The sequence below is a fragment of the Marmota marmota genome, unplaced genomic scaffold, assembly GCF_001458135.2.
Source record: "Marmota marmota marmota unplaced genomic scaffold, marMar, whole genome shotgun sequence".
NCBI classification, from domain to species: domain Eukaryota; kingdom Metazoa; phylum Chordata; class Mammalia; order Rodentia; family Sciuridae; genus Marmota; species Marmota marmota.
Window position 1 is genome coordinate 45920590 of NW_026000005.1, and position 21315 is coordinate 45941904.

Sequence of the window (21315 nt, forward strand, 5' to 3'; positions counted from 1 at the left end):
CTATTTCATATACTTACACATAGACGACCATGCTCAGAAACCATGGACTCTATTACAGTAGAAATGTCCTCTTATCTTGTTAAGTTTCAGCTTTATGATTATAAAGAGCCCGTGACATAATGAGCACACACCTTGGGCTTTAGATAAAATTTGTATCTGACAGTGAATGAACACCCTTAGGATAGGACAGAGTCCAGGGGACTGGTCATTAGGGTTTCACTGAATGAGTATAAGGTCATGGTGTAAAAGGTGCTCGGGGTTTATTTCCCAAAACCTTTAAAGAGGATATCAGAAGCTTTAGGTAATACTTCAGATACTTAAATGTCAATGTACAAAGCAAAACAAATTGAGTTTGAGATTGTAACATAGAGTGGTCACTATGATGTCTTAGGTGTCACCGCAGTGGTGGGATAGGACTCATGATTAGAATGCATCGACGGAAGGGAATGCCCCATTCAGGAGCAGCAACCCGGCCTGAAGGGAGGTGTGTAGTAGCACCTTGTGTCAAGGAGAGAGTCCCCTGTGTGGAAGGACAGCCAGGATCCCGAGAGTGGCAGCACTCTGGGCGCGTGAGGGTGAGGGAAGCGGATTGAGGAGCAGCAGTGGTGTGGGAGAATGCAGCCAGACCCCTGACCACGTGGAGGACATACTCCTGGCACAGATGACCAAATTGGCTCAGAGGTGAGAGAGATGCGCTGGCTACATGCCAAAAATGTGATATCTGACAGTCTTGATGGGCCTTGCTGATGATTTCATTTCAGTTAGAGTTGCTTCTTTGAGTGAATTCTCTCCAAGGAGAAAATGGTGGTGATAGAATCACCATGGGTAATATAGTCCTGTCAGGTCTTGGTGGCCACAAAGGGAAAGACTGTACAGAGCCTGGAAAGTGGCCTTGAAGAAAGGGAACTTCTATAAACAACTTAGGGTTCCAGGGGTTAGCTCTAGAAGAGAGGGTTGAGAAGCTGGCCTGGCTTCTGTATCTCAGGTGCTCCCAGTTATACAAGAAAGAGAGCCCACTTGAGTCCTGATCAGATGCCTCTCCAAGAATAGTGCCACAGGGCCCCTAGCCAAGACAGAGTGTGAAAGACACAGACCTAACACTTAATCTCATGGGGCTAAATGGCAAACAGACCAAAGCTTCCTTACACACCTCCCTGAAAGAAACTGCGGTCAGGACAGAGAGAACAACCAGACCAACAGGGACAGTCTGGCATCTTCACACCACAGGTGCTGACAAGGAGGGCAGAAGAAGGACCCTGTCCCCTTTGCTGATGGCCCTTTGCAGGGCACAGTTTTCTAACAAAAAAAAGAATGGATCTGTGTTCCATGTTCTCCTTTGAGAATGTACAACAGTCCCCACACACACACACACAAAAAATGTACCCCTACACACATCAATTTTTGAACAAATGCAGCTTGTCCAAAACCCTAGGGTTAGAGCCTATGGAACAGGTGCTAAGTCTTAAAAGGAAATAAAAATATCTCTTCTAAATACGTCCAAGAGTCATAGCTTGAATGAATGGATACTGAAATAGTAAGCCAGATGGTGAAATATTTGTTAGTGATTTTTGTTTTGTTTTTGAGGAATTAAGGAGATGGGGAGGAGAATTAGAAGGCCAACAAATATATTTCCAATTTTCCAGAATAAAAGAAGGTAGATTCCCCAGAGAGGCTGGTGGAGCTTGGAGCTTGATGTTTTACCTCTGTAAGGTTCTAGAAAGTATTTCTAAAGAGATGATTTCTGAGCATTTTGGAAAGGAAACCGTGTGCCCACAGCTACCATGGATTCGCTAAGAGTAAGTTCAGCCATACTAATCTCATAGATGCCAGCAGGTCAGGGGGGTTAAGGACGTGGCTGCCTGTTTCAAACCAGCTCTGCTGCTGATTTAACCTGCATCTCTCCATCTATTAAAATGTAGGTGATAATACAAGTATATAAGGGGTTTTGTACCTCTATGCGGTCTTTGCACAGTAAACGTCACTGTTAGATGATTCCTTCATTACAATGAGGATGTGCTAGATTCTGAAACATCTACACATCTCTTCTCATGGAAACAGTAAACAAAGATGAACTAGATGGAGTTTTATCATAGTGATTCACAACTAAACAAAGCCATATCCATACATTGTTGTCAACTGGATGCATTTTGTAGCCAATCTCCACTGGGCTTTATCCCACCTGGCCTAGCTGAACGTTTTTATCATTTATTAATGACCAAAGGGTGACAAGGCATACTTATCTAATGTGTAGGTCCTAGCCAAGAAGGGAAAAAGAGAGATTAACAGTAGATCCTAAAATTCAAGATCCAAAGGGGACAGAACAGAACAAACTAAATGCAGATATGAGCTCTCCCACTTGAGTACCTCATTATACAAAGAATGGGATAGGGGAATAAGGTGTAAATAATAATAAATAATAAATTGTTTAATAAATTAAATAATTACTAAGTATAATAATTACTATGATACAATTAATGATACTCAAAAGAACCTTATGAAGTAGATACTGTTATCATCACCTTCATATGTGATGAAAAGCCTAGACATATTGAATGAAGTCAGACAGTAAGTGGGAAAACCATATTTGAACCCAAGCCAACTGACCTGACCCAAAGCCCACTCTGAGTAAATAAAATTCTGAAGATTCCACTAAAATTAAGCGGTATGTTGAATACAGTCTCCAAAGCTCCATGTGATCACAAGTATGTAACCTAAGGAATCAGTGTTCTCCCTCAGTTATGAGCTCCTCAGGTGGTGACATGTAAATGTGCTCCATTCCAGGTGCTCCACTTTAGGAGGCACTTAAACAATAGATAACTTCCAGGAGACAGTAGGTTGTCTCAGAACCCATGATTGAAGGAGAGGTTAAAGGACTGGGCATATTTAACCTGAAGAAAAGAAGACTTGGTCAGACTTTGCCATGAGATACTACTTGTATTCAAAGTGGGAACCTCCGAAAAATGGATTGCAGCCATTCTGCTAGCCTTAGCAGTGTTTGGAAATAACTTGGAGATATATAGTTATAAATCAAAAAGAAGTTTTTGACTCTAGCACAGAAAGAACTTATTAATTATAAGAGCCCAGAGATAAACCACATGAGTGAAAGAATTGAGTTCCTTGTCCCTGGACATAGTTGAGCATCGAATGGGAAATGGGGACAAAAGACTTGCTAAGATGCTGTGAAAATAAGCCCCACCCCCCAGGTAGCAGTATTTTTTCAGGGATATCTGTCACCTGCTGTTTGGTGCCCAAATTCAAACTTTTAAGAAGGTTTCTAATTCAACCCATCCTAAAAATTGGCTGCTCAGTTTCCTGGACCTGGGACATGATCCCTGGCCTTTCTTCAAGTTATACCAGTGCTTTGGATGTACTGAAATTCAGATAGGTCATAAATCCTTCTTTCCCCCGCTCTGCTGGTATGGCATCACATGTAACTTACAAACTTGGTGAGTCGCTGACCACATGCCCTTTTTGCCCTTTTTCTTCCTCTTCCTCCTCTTCCTCTTCCTCCTCTTCTTCTTCCTCCTCCTCTTCCTCTTCTTCTTCTTCTTCTTCCTCCTCCTCTCTCCCTCTCTCCCTTTCTCCCTTTCTCCACAGTTCTGAGGACTAACCCAGGGTGGCACACACTCTAAGCAAGTACTCTGCCACAGAGGTGCATCCCCAGTCCATTTATTTGAGACATGAATCTACTAAGTTGCCCAGGCTGGGCCTCAAACTTAGGAGCCTCTGCCTCAACCTCCCATGTAGCTGAATTACACGTGTTTGCCACTGTGCTCAGCTTCATTTTCTTTTCTGTTGGTTTCTGTTCCTCCCTGACCCATTATTTGAGCTCTCCGGAGCTTTTAATGATAGTCGCTAAGTTAAGGTTTCTTCTTACCTCTCAGTAGATGGAGGTAACTCCCAAAGCCCTGTCTCCTTTCCTAAGCCTCTAGAATTAGCCTTTTTCTCTGGTGCTGGCTTTATTGTTGTTGTTGTTTTAAATATTTTTTTAGTTGTAGATGGACACAATACCTTTATGTGTTTATTCATTTTTTATGTGGTGCTAGGATCGAACCCAGGGCCTCACATATGCTAGGTAAATGCTCTACCACTGAGCCACAAGCCCAGCCCCTGGTGCTGGCTCTTAACAGTTGCTCCTTTTCTTCAAAAATTCTCATCCATTCCAGGCCCTTAGAATGTCCTCCTTGACAAAGGACTTTTATTCTATTATGCACAGGGCCCAAACTTTAGCAATCTCACAACTTCTTTAATCCTTTCTACCCTGCAGCCATTGAGATCTGCTTCCCACATTGACCACAATATCCTGATTTCCCAGAGAAGAATAAATAGATGGGAGATGTTAGAAGTCCCTCTTTTTAGGTGTGGCTCAGTTGAGAGCCTCCTGCCCCTGCTTGAGTATATCCTTTAGAGGAAATAACTCACTCAAACCTTCAGTAAAATTGTGGTGCCCAACATGGTTACACCTAGAGATCTTTGCCTAGTAGAACATTGGTAGATGCTTTCCCCTACCCATCCCTAAGGCCTTAAACTCAGTTAAGAGCCAGCATCTCTTAAGTCCCCTCTCCCCTCACATTCTATTGTATCAGATTGTGGCAGAATAGTGAACAATGGCTCTGTGGGCTGTACTTCCTCATATTGGCCTCAGGAGTGATTCAGCCACAAAACCTTAGAAGTGACAGTCTTGTAGACCCTAACACATCCCTTAATTCACCCTCAGTTCACCTATTCATTTGTTCCTTCCCCAAGCCCCTGATTGCCTGCCCTGTGCCAGCTTCAGTGCTGGGGCTTGGCAGAAATCCATACACACAAATGCTGCCCTTGTGGCACCTACTCAAGGAGGCCAGCCATAAACAAAGCACAATGACAGGCTGAAGGATGGTGAGTGCTCCTTAGCAGGCATGGACTTGGTGCTTTCTCTGTTGATATCCTCACATTCCTTCTCTTTGCCTCTGACCCTATGGGCCAGTGCACTGAGATGGTGGAGACTCTCCTACCACTTTCATCTTTGTTTCCATTAGGGGACACTTTGCAGCACTCTGCCAGGTCACAGTCCTCCACATGTAACCATGTTAAGCAGCAGATTTCTACTGATGATTTCAGGAAAGTGGCTATTCCTCCTGAAGAGTACTAAAAATAAACTCCAGATTTCTTAATTTTGCCTCTGTAATTCTCAGAAAAAAAATTGGGCAACCCTGTTAAGATCAGGAAATAACAGTACTGATGACCTTGCCTAGAAGTTTGAACAACTAAGTCTTTGGGATGGGGTTAAAAGCCTTCTGAAAAGCACACTTTTGAAGATTGTTTAATGTGATGTTTTTCTAAACATGTTTCCTGGTTTTCTTGGTTCATTTATTGATTTACTAAATATTAAGCTCTTCCTAGTATGGAGCACTACATAAGTACTGGTGACTCAAAGGTTAGTAAAAACAGACATGACCCTTTGTCTATGTTTGTGTACAGGAGAGACTGTTTTCAAATAATCCCATAAGCAGATATAAAGTTACAGTTGTGACCAGTGCTTTCATGCGGTGACCAGTCAGGAATGGTTTCTGAAGAAGGGATGCCCAGTTAAGAGCTGAGGCTGGGTGGTAGGTAACTAGGCACAGGGAAGGCCTGTATGAAGGAAGACCTTTGGGGAAGGATGGTAACAGGAGTAGGTGACAAAAGAGCTTCCTGCAGAATCCCTGAGAGCTGACATCTCTACAAGAAAAGTCAAGCTGTGGCTCTTCCCACATGCTTGACCATAGAACACTGCTTAGAGCATTTCTCAGGACCAAGTACCACATCAGCAAGTTTTAGGAAATGCTAGCCCTGGGCAGCCTTCAGCTGTAAACAGGAAAGAAAACAAGTTAAGGAAAGTTGAATCAGAGAAAGGGGGTTGCTGGCACTGACTTCTCTAGTAGGTGGCACTGAAGGAACTTGACTCCTTGGTTCATCAAACATTGCCTGGGCATTCCTACTATCACATGTTCCCTTCTCTTTCCCACCTGGGGAGACCAAGGCTAGTCATGGCCAGCTCACAGGTCCCTGAGACAAAGGGTCTTATTTTATTGTCTAAAGCTTAGCACCTAGAATTTTTCCTAGCTCAGGATTATTTCTGACTGAATGATCTATGAGTGTTGCCTTTCTAGGGTGAGGCATGAGCTTTTTTTCATAGTAATACCAAATAGAACTACGGGTCAAACTAATTATTAATTCCACATTTTTTGTGATAATTCTGCTTAGTTAGAAACTAATGTTTATAATATGATGGGGCTTTTAAAAAACATTCTACCTCTGAAAAAAGACCGCATTAGATTTGAAACTGTGGTTGAATTTAGGAGGAAGATAATAGAACCTTCTGATACGTCTAAAATAAAAGAAATTTCCTCTTTCTCCATTAGGAACACTAAGCAGCACAGCACTGTTTGACATTCTACAACTGTTAACTTGTATTTCACTTCTTTACTCCCTTTGTTATTTAGTATATTTGTTCATTGCCTTTTATGGGTTTTTTCCTTCTAAGAATTATAGATTTGTCATAGCATAATCATTAAAATTGCGATTTCATATTATTGATGATTTTATTCCCTGTTGAATAGAATCACTGTTTTCAGTACAATTCATGAACAGTAATACATAATAAGTTTTTATCAGATAAAATGGCATGGAATGTTTTAGGATTCTCTTTTCTGAAAGAAATTTAATGGAGAACAATTGTAAAAATATATATATTTTCTTTTTCTAGGATTTACTTACAAGACATAAATTGCTCAGTGCAGAATTTTTGGAACAGCATTATGATAGAGTAAGTATGTGAAATATTATTTTAAAAAATTGAAACTTCTGTTAACAGCAGTGAAAGATTTAAATTGCATTTTGCCCCAGAACATTGATTTTGCATGCATAGTATATTTAATTGGTGCTATGCTCGTTTCTCTACTGAAACAGTGTAGAGTGTTACTATACTAGGTCAGAATCAGAACCTAATCCTTTTGGTTGACACACTGCCCTTTGCATCTTTTCTTAGTTTAGAAAAGGAAAATAGGCATTTTGCTGCTGAATGAAAGTACAGTTAAAAGGAGAATTATTATCTGACTTTTAACTTTTCCTTCCTCTTCCATCAGTTGCTGTATATACATAGAGAGAAAGGGAGGCAGCAGCTGGTAGGATGAGAGCAGCGCTGGCCTAGGGGGCAGGACCCCGCTCTGCTCCTGCTTCACTGCTAACTACTTTGTGGCCATGGCCAAGGCACTTACTGCTTGGGGACTTAGAAGTCCTCCCTTATTTGTAAAATGAGGACATTGGACTAGCCCATCGGTAAGGTCCCTTCCAGCTCTGAGTCAATGTCAGGAGTCCCTGGTAATGGTGACCCCACCCACCCCCAAGAATTGTAAATGCTCTGGGTGCTTTGTTGACTTGATTCCCTGTGACCCACACAGCCACCCCAGGACCACAGGGCTGCTTGTTCCCTTTCACTACACCAGTTCTGCTTCCTCTGAGCACTTCCCTCCATACCCCCAGCACTTTCTTACATCATAGTAGTTTAACTCCATGTTGTTTGTCTAAGATCTAATAGTTACTCTTAGAGAAATCAGAATATCAACAATTCACTTAAAATTCATATCTATCCCACAAGATTTGGCTTAGGCTTAATTATTCCACTAGTCTTGTGAATCTTTGAACTCATAGGTATTATTAACACTTTATTGTTCCTTTTGCTGGTCAACTACATAATAAGATTCTTGGAAGCAAATTCTATGCTTCCTCAGTCTTTGTCTTCTCATTTTCCCCTACGACTCCCAGTAGCTCAAAACACCATGCTAAGTACATACTAAATCCTTCATAGACAGCCTCACACATGGCTTAAATACTGCCAATTCTTTACTTTTATTTCTGCCCATGGGTATTTGACATGGGTATGGTTTTTTTGGTATGTGGTTGACTTAAATTGGCAGCACTGTGATTTTCATCAGGGCCTTTTCCAGCAGTTGGAAACATGGGCTTTCGTATCAGACTGCCCTAGGTCTGCCTTCAAGTGCCAGACCTGTGAGTGTGCTGATAGAACCTTAGGCAGTTGCCTTCATTTGCCTCAGGATCTTCGGCCCAAAAGACATCCCTGTCTACTGGGGCGTGTGGGCATTAGACAAGGGTACATACTGGAAGCACATAGTTTTTGGATGCTAAAGCCCCTGAGATAGTGCTAAAACACAGTAAACATTTAGTAAATGTTAGCAGCTTTATAATTGCCACATGGTCTCAAATTTTATTTTATTTTTGGTAGCAGGGATTGAACCTAGGGGCATTTTACCACTGAGCCGCATCTGCAGCATTTTTTACTCTAGCTGAGTTACTGAGGCTGGCCTCGAATTTATGATCCTCCTGCCTCAGGCTCCAGAGTTGTTGGGATTATAGGTGTGTACTTCCATACCTGGGTCTCAAACATCTTTTAACGTGCCAGAACATCTTAATTTAAATCCTACCAAAGATACAGACTAGCTAATTTCCAGGAAATTTACTATGAGCAGTAAAATCATTTTCTACATGTTATTAGTGAATGGCATCATTTAACATGATTTTATGTATGTGAGGAAACTAACAGAAATGTGTCCAGGGTAGTAAGATCTGAGGGAGAAAAAAGGTAGGAGATTTACGTAAGCTAAATAGGCCAGAGGTGAGTTTATTACAGAAAAATTCATGCTCTTAAATTCTAAACCCTTTGGCTCTGAGTTTTCTAATAACCAAAGCATCATAATATTTATAAAGTAAACTATGTGCTGGTTGCTCAGAAGAAATGTATCCTTTCCAAGCACTGGAATCTGAAACAGACTTCTTCCACTCAACTTCTTAAAGGGGAGTCAGATCGCAGTGTCACACAGTGGGTAACAGTCATTGCAGGCCACGCTGCAGCATATACAGTACTCAGCTAAAGTGCAGTTCCCTGAAAGCAAGTATTTGAGGGGGTCCACAGGTGGGTGGGGGCAAGTGCCTAGATTTGTTACCTGTCCTCTGGCTGTCCTGATCCCAGAGAAAATCGGACCTATCTGGAGGAAAGCATGGACTACAAACATACTCCTCAAGTTGTTCCCCGTGAAAGTGATTTCTTACAACCAAGCTTATCCATATACATGCAGCAGAAAATCTTAACTTGAATTTTCTGTCAAGAACTTAAGGTGTATGTATTTTTTGTTACTGATTAAAGGTGGACCTAGCTCTTTTAATCATTGCAACAGTTATTTGAAAAGAGCAGTTTTAACTTACTTGCATATAAATTAGGGGACTGCCTCAAAGCTAGCCCCAAGCCAGGAGTGCCAGAGAGTTAAATATTTGAGGTTTCATGGGCCCTGTGGCCTCTATCCACTCTCCTTTCTGTGATACCAGAAAATGTACCATAAATAATTCATTAGTACAAAAATGAATTTATTTGTAATAAGCAGATGAGCATAGTAGCTAAGTTTCAGCAAATTCTGCAATGGGCTGGATTCAGCCTGTGGGCCTTAATTTGCCAACCCCCTCTCTAAACCCCAGATGAATGGCTAATGAGAACTCTTCTTAGGGCAAAGCACAGATGGACCAGTGACAAAGCAAGCATTATGTAGCAGCCACCACACCCAGTGAAAAGTCTCAGGAAAGCTCAAATACCCAACAGAGTCATACTGACTCTTCAAACTGGCAATATTTTAAACCTATCCGGAGTAAAAAAAAGAAAAAAGAAAAAGAAAAGCAGAATGCATATATAGCCTTAAAGCTACCTGACCTTCTGAAAATACTAAATGTTTCAAGGACAGCCTTGGCCCCTTTGTTCGTCCTCTCCATTTTCTACTTCCCTGCTTTAGGGAAGTGACTCACAGCCCTTGCCATTCTAGTAACACTTCTTGTTAGTGCTGCCACTTTGATGATCTTGTGGCCTCTTGTCAGCTCTTAGATTTGTAGCATCCTGTCTTCTCCAGGTCCGCCCTCAAACTATGCCCTTATTTTTTTTTTTTTTTAATTTTTTTTTTTTTAATATTTATTTTTTTTTTAGTTTTCAGCGGACACAACAGCTTTGTTTGTATGTGGTACTGAGGATCGAACCCGGGCCGCACGCATGCCAGAAGAGCGTGCTACCACTTGAGCCACATCCCCAGCCCACATGCCCTTATTTTTTTATCCCCCAGGAATATGTTTCAAAATGAAATCTCTCCCCTCTTTCAGGCTTGAGCCTGACTCTCGCTTCTCTGTTTAGCACAGTACTGGGTTTCTTCTCATTTACCATCTTAATTATTTTCTGGCCTCGCTTGATACATAAAACATGTAATTTCTCTTTGTTGTGCTTTAGATATATTGAGTTCTCATTTTTTTAAAAAGGGTTTTCTGGACTAATACCAAGAAATGACCACTGACTTAATCATGGGAAAACTGTGGGGCGGAGGGAGCATTGTTTTGTGCTCATGGTATTTGGGGTCGCCCAGAGGACTTGACTGAGCGGTGTCTGGGCCTGGCTGGAGCCTTGCAGGAGCCCTCTTCACACAGGTGATAAGCGGGCTTCAGAGGAAGGTGTGAAACCAGTGGCAGCACAAGAGCTTGGGCAACCACTGGCCTGTGTGGTGTCAAGAGTTTGCCCTCGAGCTTTATGTTTTCTGCCAGTCTTTTTCTTAAATAACCCTAATATGTGTTCTTGTCTCGTAGTTTTTCAGTGAATATGAGAAGCTACTTCATTCAGAAAATTATGTGACCAAGAGACAGTCACTGAAGGTATGACAGACTCATGACTTCGTGTCACTTGTTTCTCTTTTCTGTTTTCGAAGTTTGGATTTGGGGAAAGGGAGACATGTCTGGTGTGGGTTGTAGACTTCATGGGGACATACATTAGTCCACGGTCAGGATTTTTGCAGAAAGTAACAGAACGTGGCAGCGGTCCCTGAGATATACCTGCCTGCGCCCTCGTCAGCTAGAGACACCAAAAGGGAATGGACAAATTTTCAGAGGGCTTTGTCTCCTAGCAATGCAGTATTTAGGTTTTGAACCATATCTTTAAAACTTAGAATCATGCCAACTAGGTGAAGGATTATAGATTCCCTGTGCCCTGAGCAGCTGCCCACAAGGCTGTGAGGGGAGGGGACAGTGGTGCAAGCTTGCCACAACTTTGATCAACACAGAATATGGGAAATTCTAGTTGAAACTAACTAAAAACTGTTAAATTTAAGATTTAAACTCTAGGGCTAAGATATAGCTCAGTGGCAAAGCATCTGCCTTGCATTTGCAAAGTCCTGGGTTTGACCCCCAGTTCCAAAAAAAAAAAAAAACACAAAGAACTCCACCAATAATAATAAGAAGAAGATAAATAAGATTTAAACTCTAGAACAAAGGTTGGCAAAACTACAGTCCAGGGGTTGGGGTTGTGGCTTAGCCGTAGAGCGTTCGCCTAGTACATGTGAGGCACTGGGTTCAATCCTCAGCACCACATAAAAATAAACAAATAAAAAGCTACAGTCCATGGGCCAAATCTAGCCATAGCCAACTGCCTAGTTTTGTAAACAAAGTTTTATAGGAACACATGTGTTCATTTGTTTACATATTGTTAAGGCTGTTTCAGGCTACAACAGAGTTTTAAAATACTTGCCCCAGAGACCATATGATATGGCCTGCAAAGGTTAAAATATTTGTGTCTTGCCCTTTACAGAAAAAGTTTGCTGGCCCCTGTTCTAGAAAATTCTTAGGGCAGTTAATAAATGCATAACTACCACCATCATTCTGTCAGTAAATGGTCCTGGTGGGAAGTATAGATAGAATCACAAAGGATTAAGGGGGGAAATTTGTAACTATGTACATGTTTTGCCAGGTTCATTTTAAATTAGACTCTACCCGCAGTTCCTCCCCCTCTGAGGTATCTGAATTCATATTCATCAAGACCCTGTTCCTTCTGCCCCTTCCAGCCATAGGGAGATCTCCCTTAAAGACCTTATTTTTCTGTAGAAAGACACTAATACTTTGTGTCCTTTGATAAGAATAGTCTGCCATGCAGATTTCCAATGGAGTCCTTTCCACCTGATGAGCAGCATCCTTCTTTTTTCTTAAGGCCATAACTCTGTAGTCAGGGATCAATAACAGCCCCATCTTGGAAATGTGTCAGTACTAAAATAGTCCAGGCACACCTAGTGCTTTCTGTCAGTTGCCATGGTGGGGGCCTAACCTCCTAGCCATCCTCTCAGCCTGAGGTTGGGGATCTTCAACCTATCCTAGTCCCCACCTCCATGATCATCTGGTAGTCTACTGACTGATAAGAACAACTTCTTCAGGGGGTTGTAGGGAATTTTGGCAGTTGGTGGAGGCACTTCCCCTCTCTGAATGTTAGCTTGGAGAGGTTCCTTCTCTGTGATCCTAGAAGAGCCAACACATTCTGCTCTCTCCCGTGGTTACACAGTTGCACAGCTCAAAGGAGTCAGAGGCCAGACAGGGTGACCTGGGACACCAGCTTCCAGGCCTGGTTCCTCTTCATTGGAGAAGGGGAGATGTATTGGCAAATCAATAACCTTTGAACAAATTTTGGGTTCTTGGACTTCTTGAATAAGAAGAAAGCCTTTAAAATATTTCTACCACCCCAAATTACTAACATGAAAAGGAAGCTTGAGACTGGCATTTGTTTTACGGGTTTTTCTGTTTTGGGTTTTGTAGGTATTTTTGTTGCTGATTTTCATTTTCTGTTTTTGCAGTACTGTAAGGAGACTGGCATTTGTAAGCCTTTATTGATGGATATGAATGAAGCAACTCATTCATTCTCACAGTTTATTTTAGTCATAGGCCAGATTGAAGACATCATGAACACATGCAACAGTTTTGAGACCAGTGGTACTTTTTTGAGGGGTCGGGGGTACCAGGGATTGAACTCAGGGGCACTCTACCACTGAGCCACATCCCCAGCCCTTATTTTGTATTAAGAGACAGGGTCTCACTGAGTTGCTTAGCACCCTGCTTCTGCTGAGGCTAGCTTTGAACTCGCAATTCTCCTGTCTTAGCCTCCCAAGCTGCTGGGATTATAGGCATGCGCCACTGCGCCAGGCCCAGTGGTACTTTAAAGATGAAGTTTAATTGGTACTATCTTTTTTGCAGCCACGTTGGTATTTATTTATTCCTATATTTTGCCAGCAAATTTATATTTCTTGTGCAAGACTTCACATTTTTTTATTTAGTAATGGTGATTACAGAATGAGTTATTTTTAAAACTTCGGGTTTGGTTTAAAACTCAATAATTTAAGAATAATTGTTTTAACATCTTCTCAGCTTCTCGGTGAACTACTGTTAGATCGACACAACTTCACAATTATGACAAAATACATCAGTAAACCTGAGAACCTCAAGTTAATGATGAACCTTCTACGAGACAAAAGTCGTAACATCCAGTTTGAGGCCTTTCATGTTTTCAAGGTAGAGTAAATAATATTTTTCTCCAGAATTGTTTATCTTTCCATTTACAAATTACTGAAGGTATTGTTAACTTCATTTTGGTAATAATATAATTCAATTTTCATATTTGTGTGGTACAAATTTAAACAGAAAGACCTAAAGTTGTTTTGGGGAACAAGAAAGTATATTTATAAAAGAGTATTATTATCTTTGGCATAGTAGATTATTCATTGCAGAGTAAAAGCATTTCTTAATGCTTTTCATGAAGGTTTTGACTTAAAATCTATCTAACCTCCTAGGCCCAGAAATGATATCTGCTCATTTTATTCTAATATCAGTCTGTATTTAGTACTAACCACTGTGTTTCAGGATAGGCAGAATGAGTTTGGCAGTGCTATTTGTGCTATAACATGTAATTATTATTTTTCCCCATGTTATGAAAAATAAGCTCCTCTAAAGCAAAATCTATTCCCCTGGCTTCATTGCTTGCCCCAGGAGCACACCCAGACCCGTGTTCTTTCTCTGACTGACATGGGCTTCTCCCTCTGCAGGTGTTTGTGGCCAATCCTAACAAGACACAGCCCATCCTGGACATCCTTCTCAAGAACCAGACCAAACTTATCGAGTTCCTCAGCAAGTTTCAAAATGACAGGACCGAGGACGAGCAGTTCAACGATGAGAAGACCTATTTAGTTAAACAGATCAGGGATTTGAAGAGACCAGCTCAGCAAGAAGCCTAATTTCCAATAAACATCTAAAATATTAAATCCAAATTCAGCATTTGCTGTTAGCTATTCAGCATCAGGCACTCTTATCGATTCATGAGGAACATTACTGCTAATCTGCTGTTAAGTGAACGGTTTTTCATTTTACCTTTTTGTTTTTCAGTCCAGGTTGGAGAACGTAGCTGCTGCTGCTTGCACACTAGAGCGCACGTGGGCTTTTTCTTGATCTTTGTGTCATTTCAGAATTCAAAGACTGCGTTTGCTTGTAGGAGTTCTGAGCGTGGCTGAGTTTGTGGAGGCAAACGTATGGATGAGAGTGGTGTAGGGGAGAGGCCCTGATAGCACCCAGGCACACCCGTGTGTTTCCATTCCTCTTTGGGAAAGATCTGAGCGCAGTGTGGCGTGTGCACACATGGCATCCTTGCATCAGACTGTACACCTGCCTTCGCTGAAGAAAGAGCATGCATGCAGAGCTTTGTTGGAAATCAGGGGAACTATATCCAAGATGTGAGCTTTTGGGGCGGATTAAGTTGACGTGCGAATAAATTGATACTGAAACTTAGCAACTTCTTAAAAAGTATGAAGCTTCATAAGGTCATAAGGAAAATGTATATAGGCTTTTCACAGCTTTGTAGAACTTTTTTGACATTTGATTTTCTTGAAACTTGTAAACCTGGATATGTTGAAGGGTATTTGTTAATTTTACTTTTTGAAGATATTTTAAAACAGTAGAGCTAGCAACAACAACAACACCTTGCATTTCATTTCAACACTGCTTACAGATTTCTTTTGTATATAATTCTTAGAATGCTCATTTCTTTTAAATGGTTTAATTTGTACAGCAGAGGAATGTTATTGTAGTAGTATGTAACTATTACCTAATACTGAGTTTTTTGCAAAAAAAAAAAAAAAATGAATGCTCATATGTAATTGAAATACTTCAGATCACATGAAAATGCTGATTTAACATTTAAGGATCACAGCATTAAAAGAAAAAAGTAAACCAATCCTTTGTATTCAGTTACCTAATGGGGTGCCATGATTTGCGGAACCACAAACCTGGAACTCAGTCCGCTACACTTTCCTGCATAATATTGGCCTTATTCATTAAAATGAGTCATAAGTTTGCCAGATATATGAATGATACAGATTATGCTAAATAAATGCTGATTCTTTGTGGGGGGCCTCTGTAGAGCACCCTTTCTTTCTTAGAGTAAGTAATCCAGTACAATAGTTGTGAAACTGAATAATTAAAACTTTGGCTTCTCTTAGGAAAAGAAAAGTTCCTAGCCATAGGTGTCCTACGGGGAAATTTATTTTTTTTAATGTCCTGTTCCTTAATGCTGCAAATTATCAGTATTTATAAAGTAACTGATTTTGCACCACTTTTTGTTACTGTGACCACAGCAGAACAATGTCTCCTAGACTCTGTGTAAAGTTATTAGAATGGTATCTGTTCATTTTAGTGATACGAAGATCACAACTAACAACTTATGAATCAGAGTTTGCCAGTTTGAATTCAGCATGGCTGTAGCTGATTAAGAAATTTATTATATGATTATTCTTTGCTAGCCTCTTACTAATTGAATTATTTATCAGCCAGTAAAATGAGCCTTCCAATTGATGTTTCAGCAGATTTTAAGATCTCCTCCAAAGGACACCAATTTGAAAAACCACTCCAGAAAATAGATCAGTTTTATTCTGTTTAATTTAAATGGCAGTCTATGGTAATTGGTTTTCCTGAGGCTGCTTTTACAAGAATCTGTGTGAAATAACTCATGTTCTCTACCAGAAGGAAGTAGGGAAAGCGTTCTGACCTCCTCAAAACAAAACCCCTGCCATGGAGGAGGCAGGCCCAGCCGCAGAAGAGCATTCTGGTTCTTGTGGTCAAGTGGCGCGTGTCAGCAGCCAGTGTGAATGCAGTCACCACACCAAGTGGAAGAAGCGTCTCCTTGCCAAGCTAGTTCTTAGAAGTCCAAACACAGAACAGCTTCCACTTGGGCAGGTCCGTGATTGTCACTCTAGAGCCTTTCATGTGGAGGACGGGGTGCAGTGTGTCAAAATTTTTGTATGTTACTAATGCATTGGATGCTGGAGGTAGTTCAGACTTTCTGGTTTTTGTTTTTAAACAAAACATTGTAAAAATGTTCAAAGTTGAAAAGTTGCATTGAAGTTTCAATCATTTAATATATTACCAAATTATTATACTGGAAGTGGTTTGTTTTTGTGTTACAAAGGTTTAATTTTACTTAAGCAGTTACTTAATGTGATTTTTAACCCAATAAGAAAAAGTGGAGATGTATACAGTTGTTAATGCCATGAAAGCATTTCCTTCCTCCTGAGGAAAAGTGAATTTCTTATCAGAATATCTGGCTGGCCCTGTAATTTAAATTAAAATAAAAATTTTGGAGAAACAACTTTGTCCCTCTTCGTACTATCTTTTGGACAGCTGCACTCGTGTCTTTGTAAACAGCCCCATCAGGACACAGGGACAAATTGTGTCACAAGCTGGAGAGCAAACAGTGAACACTCCTTTCTTTCTCTGTTCAAGATTTTATATACCAAAAGGGCGGTTTCTACTTCCCTGTCACATGCCTGCTATAGCACGCTGCTCGCTGTCGCCATCCTAGTGCCACAGCTGAGTGTCATGATGCCATTTTTCAGACCATAACATTGGGGAAGTGATCCTCTCTGGCTCTAAACCCTTTTCTTTGTAATACTCCCAAGATAGACCAGCCGCTTGGTAGGGTGTTCACAAGTTGCTGGAGGGAGGTGACAACCGGCAAAGAACTGGGAGCAAGGTACTCAGCTGAACCCCGGCATGGACTTCCAGGAAGCCACTAACCTTGGGCACACCCTGCCCTCTACTTTTAACCCTGATATTTAACAGGAAATGAGACCTCCATGCTCTGGCAGAAGGGCAAGGGATGTTCCCTTGTCCAAAGCGCCTCATCTGAATAACAGCTCCTTCCTGCTATCGTTTCTGCCAGGCAGTTTTTATCTACTTATATATGTTGTGACTCCACATTGACCACTGCACCAGGGAGTTACAACCTGTGTCTGTTGCTTCTGAAGGTGACCACCCTCACAGCTAGAGTTGCACTGCAGTTCAGATCTCACTTCCTCCCAGTCACGAATTGGAATACCATCCTCCTCTGCAACTAAACCCCAAACCTCCAGCCCCAGGTTGCTCAGGGGCTATAGGATTCTTAACCTGCCATCCTAACACACCAGGACCAAACAAGATCACCAGGGCTGCAGTGCACCACACCAGGTTCATTCTGGAAGGAATCTGGAGCCACTCCCTGGCCATGAGAAATCCCGCAGGAGAATGTGCCGGAGAGATCCTCAAGCACTGCCTGGACCCTGTCTTCTCTGCTCCTGAACTTGCAGCATGTTGCGTGTTCTTCCCAACCTTGCTATGTTCCTACCACATCTTCCAGAGCCTGATGTCCACTCAGGCCATCTGGTTCCAGCAGGCCAGGACAAGATAAGATGCTCCTACGTGGTGTTCTTGAGGCTCTTCTGCCTGCCAAAAAATAGACCTTGCCCAAAGACCTTAGGAGCAGTCTTGAGTACGTCCCGTTTGAGCTTCACCTCAAGTGACCATCAGCATCTGCTCACTAACATTTCACTTCCAGTCAACCTGCCTGCCTCCACCAAGCAGCTGAGGAAGTCTTGGGACTGTGAGCCTTGACCCTTCAGGGAGCCCGTCTCCCAGCATTGACCCCGACTGGTGGTTGCACAGGCTGCATCTCTTCAGTGCACGGTGTTTTCGCCTGCATGCACCATGGTGACCTCTGAGGCCTTGCCAGTGTCTGGTTCCTCATGCAGCCGTCCTCACTGGGCCTGAAGGTTGAGCACACGTTGCACCTGAGGGCATGTCCCGTGGGAAGAAAATCCAAGGATGGTGATCAGCAGGTTTCTGTGCAAGAGATGGACGCCTCTGGGATCCATTAAGTAGTCTTTCTGCAATTTGTTAATTTCTTTTTTTTTATTCATTTTTTTTTTTAGTTGTTGATGGACCTTTATTTTATTCATTTATTTATATGCAGTGCTGAGAATCGAACCCAGCACCTCACACGCTGGGCAAGTGCTCTACCACTCAGCCCCAGCCCCAGCCCATTAATTTCTTTTCTAGGTAGCACTTCCGTAAGACAGACTCCGGTGATTTCTAGGGAAGATGCCTAATTTTCAACATTTTCCACAAGGTCAAAAGGTTTTACAGCTGTTGCAGCTCAACAGAACCCCCCTGTTCCTGGGTAATAAATTGTTACCACTTTAATCTTGGTCCATGGAACTGACACAGGCTGGCTTTAGTTGGCTGGGCCTTGTGTTTGGTTGAGAGGCCATAGTGAGCAGCGGCCTCAGGAGGAGCAGGCCAGCCTCCCCAGGCTGCACCCTAGTGGTTTCCTCTCCACGTGGGCTGGGACTGAAGGCATGTGGTCCCCTGAATTGCCCAGTCCCTGGGAACAAAGGTACCCTTCCCAGAAACACTGCTTACAGATGTTCACCACAGGCCACTAGGCCTTTCTTACGAGGTCCTCCCCGCGTGGAGAAACAGGTGGGGAGAGTCAGGCCCCCACCCCCAACTCGAGTGGCTCCTCCCATATGTGGTGGAATCTGTGTGGCCCTGGGCTTCCCAGTTACCCAGGCAGGCAGGTCAGGTGCCAACCTCCATCACCCAAGCATGCCAACAGGGCCGGCAGTGCCTACGCTGTCCTTTGTGGCCCACTGCCGAGTGTGAACTCCTGTACCCACCTGGGTGCCTCCCCTGGAGCCACAGGCAGAAGCAGTCCTCAGCCAACAGTGACAACAGTGGCTGCTGGGCAAGGACAGGTGCTCGCCTCCTCCTGGTCTGAAGCAGGACTGAGCCCCAATGCCCACCTCCTTGGCCAGCAGCTCCACGGAGGGCTTCCATGGGTTCTGAGCTCTCCCTGGCTCACACCCTGCTGTGGACCAGTGTTTCTGGGATCAAGGCCCCAGGATATGCTTGTTCCTTCTGCTGAGTCGGAGGTGTGGATGGCCCACCTGAGGTCAGCCCTGTGGGGGCCCTTCCTCCTGGGAGAGGAAGTCAGTGTGGCTAAATGGGGTTGCCAGACCTCCTGAAGCCTCCTCCTGGTCCCTCTCGGTGCGAAACTTAGGACTGTGACCACCGTGGATACATGAAAGCCTGTCCCCAGATAGTGAGTGGCAGGGCTCATCAGGCTGCCCTGCTGCCCAGGGAGCTTCCATCATCTTTCAAAACCAGCTGTGGGGTGGGGGATGTGCCCACAGCTCTTTGTTCATCGTCAGCCAACATGCCAGCGAAACTGAGGGATTCTCATCTGCCCCTTCCAAAAGGGACTTTATTGAAAGGTATGGAGTCCTAGAAAACCATGGTGCAGTTGGGCCGCAGGGCCCTGGGTCTCTGTGGAGTCAGCCTCTCCATGGTGTCCCTGCTGCTAGGACAGCCCACAGGTCCCCCGGCTTCTGCGGTCGTTCTCTGAGAAGCCCACTGGGTGGCAGTGGAGCCCCGTGTTTAGAAGCAGCTGGGCCTTCTAGGGCCAACCCAGTGTGACAAAGAAGGACAGAGGTGTCACTCACATACCAGGCTGCCCTGAGCTTCCTGGGGACTGTTTTCATCCACAAGGAGGGAGTGGCCAAGGGGATAAGAAAGAGGGATGTGAGACACAATGTGAAGGGTAAAATTTAGGTGATGGGTATACAACTGTTTGATTTGTTAAATTTTATGTTTTAGAAGAATTTTCGATTTCCAGGTGGGAAAAAATGCATATGTAGTAGAGTCCCCAAAAGACACCACACCCAGCTTTCCCCATAACACCTTAGTCACCCGCCATCACTGCCGTTCCTTACAGAGTCTCCCCCTCCCCCGGAGGTCTGCCTGCTGTTTTCCCAGGGGTTAGAATGAGGTGGTGAGGGAGGACACATCCTGTTACCCCAGCCTGTCGAGGGCACCTGTACCAACAGGACTTCCCTGCTGACACTGACTGTGACCCAGGGAGGTTCTCCAGGTGTCTCCACTCTCAGGTTGCTCTTCATTTTTGCCCTCTGTCAACTCTGCCTTCTTAGGAAGGAAGTCACCACTCTGCATTCTTAGGAAGGAAGTCACCGTGCCCAGCCCACACCTGAGGAGCAAGGGGCCAGGAGGATGGAATTCCTACATCCTTTCTGTCTCTGCTGGACTTTTGTCCCTTCTCCCCATTATATGGCTTCTCCCTATAACATTCTTTCCATTTCTGTGTGCTCACAACGAAGTGGTGGAAATTAAAAAGTGATAAATGGCCAGGGAGCAGGACGAGCAGCCAGAACAGGATGCAGGATATGATGAAAAAGACCAGGTAGGACGCAGCATCCACCTCCCAACCAGCAACCGCAGCACAAAACATCCCGATGGAGGCCACCCACCAGGGACCCCAAGCTCAGGGCGCCAGGGTCCCCTGGTGTCTTAAGCCAGCAATGTGGGGATCATCCTTGGTTCCTCGCCTGGCCTCTTGCCCGTCCCGTCAACAGTGGACGTGTCCTGCCATAAAGCGTGTAGTTTCAAAAGTTGCAAGTCGAACATCCTCCAAACTATCAGACAAGCCCCCTAAACGGGTAGGAAAGTTCTTTTCCCTTCTTAGGAAACAAACTTGGAGGTTCCATCTTATGATGAAGCAGCTTTATAGCTGCTGAGTGACAGCTAGCTCTGGCTAACCCTGCCCATTTAATCTGGGAAACCCACCCATGCCTTCTACAGCAGCCACGAAAGCAGATCCCTGTTCCTTCAAGTTCTCCAACAATTTCTCATTAGCACTTTCTGAGCGATTATTAGGTGCTTCATAAGGGATAACCTACTCAATCCTCATAACCCTCAGATGGAGAGGTCCTCTATTATCCTGATTGTACAGAGAGGTTAAGTCACTCAGCTTAAGGCCAAACAGTAACGGGAAGCAAAGAAGTGGTCATGGCAGGCAGCATCTCTAATCCAGCATGCTGTACCTTTCCCCCCAAGTGCCCGCCTTCCTTCAGAATTGTCAAAAGCAGGTAATCAAAGTCCAACAGGTAATCAAAGTGAACAGAGGGGCCTGGGCCCGAGGCAATGATGAGAACAGGGCTCTCCTGCTATGCAGTTCCCCGGCTCCCCCGGGGATCCGGAGATGCCATGTGCATTCAGTGCCTGAGCAGGCGCCCCGACTCGGCCTCCCTAGCGCTCTCACACAGCCCGTGTTGCTGGCCGAGCCCCGCA

General features: G+C 43.6%; 1 protein-coding gene across 1 annotated transcript in view; it reads left to right on the forward strand.

Moving 5' to 3' along the window:
* Cab39 (calcium binding protein 39) overlaps positions 1–16504 on the forward strand; it is a 48908-nt gene extending 32404 nt beyond the window's left edge. Inside the window, exons 5-8 of the mRNA XM_015481529.2 lie at positions 6728–6787; positions 10648–10713; positions 13240–13383; positions 13914–16504. Of these exons, the coding sequence (XP_015337015.1) occupies positions 6728–6787; positions 10648–10713; positions 13240–13383; positions 13914–14102 (459 nt within the window). The 3' untranslated portion in view covers positions 14103–16504. The remainder of the gene's footprint in view (positions 1–6727; positions 6788–10647; positions 10714–13239; positions 13384–13913) is intronic.
* The last annotated feature ends 4811 nt before the right edge of the window (positions 16505–21315 follow it).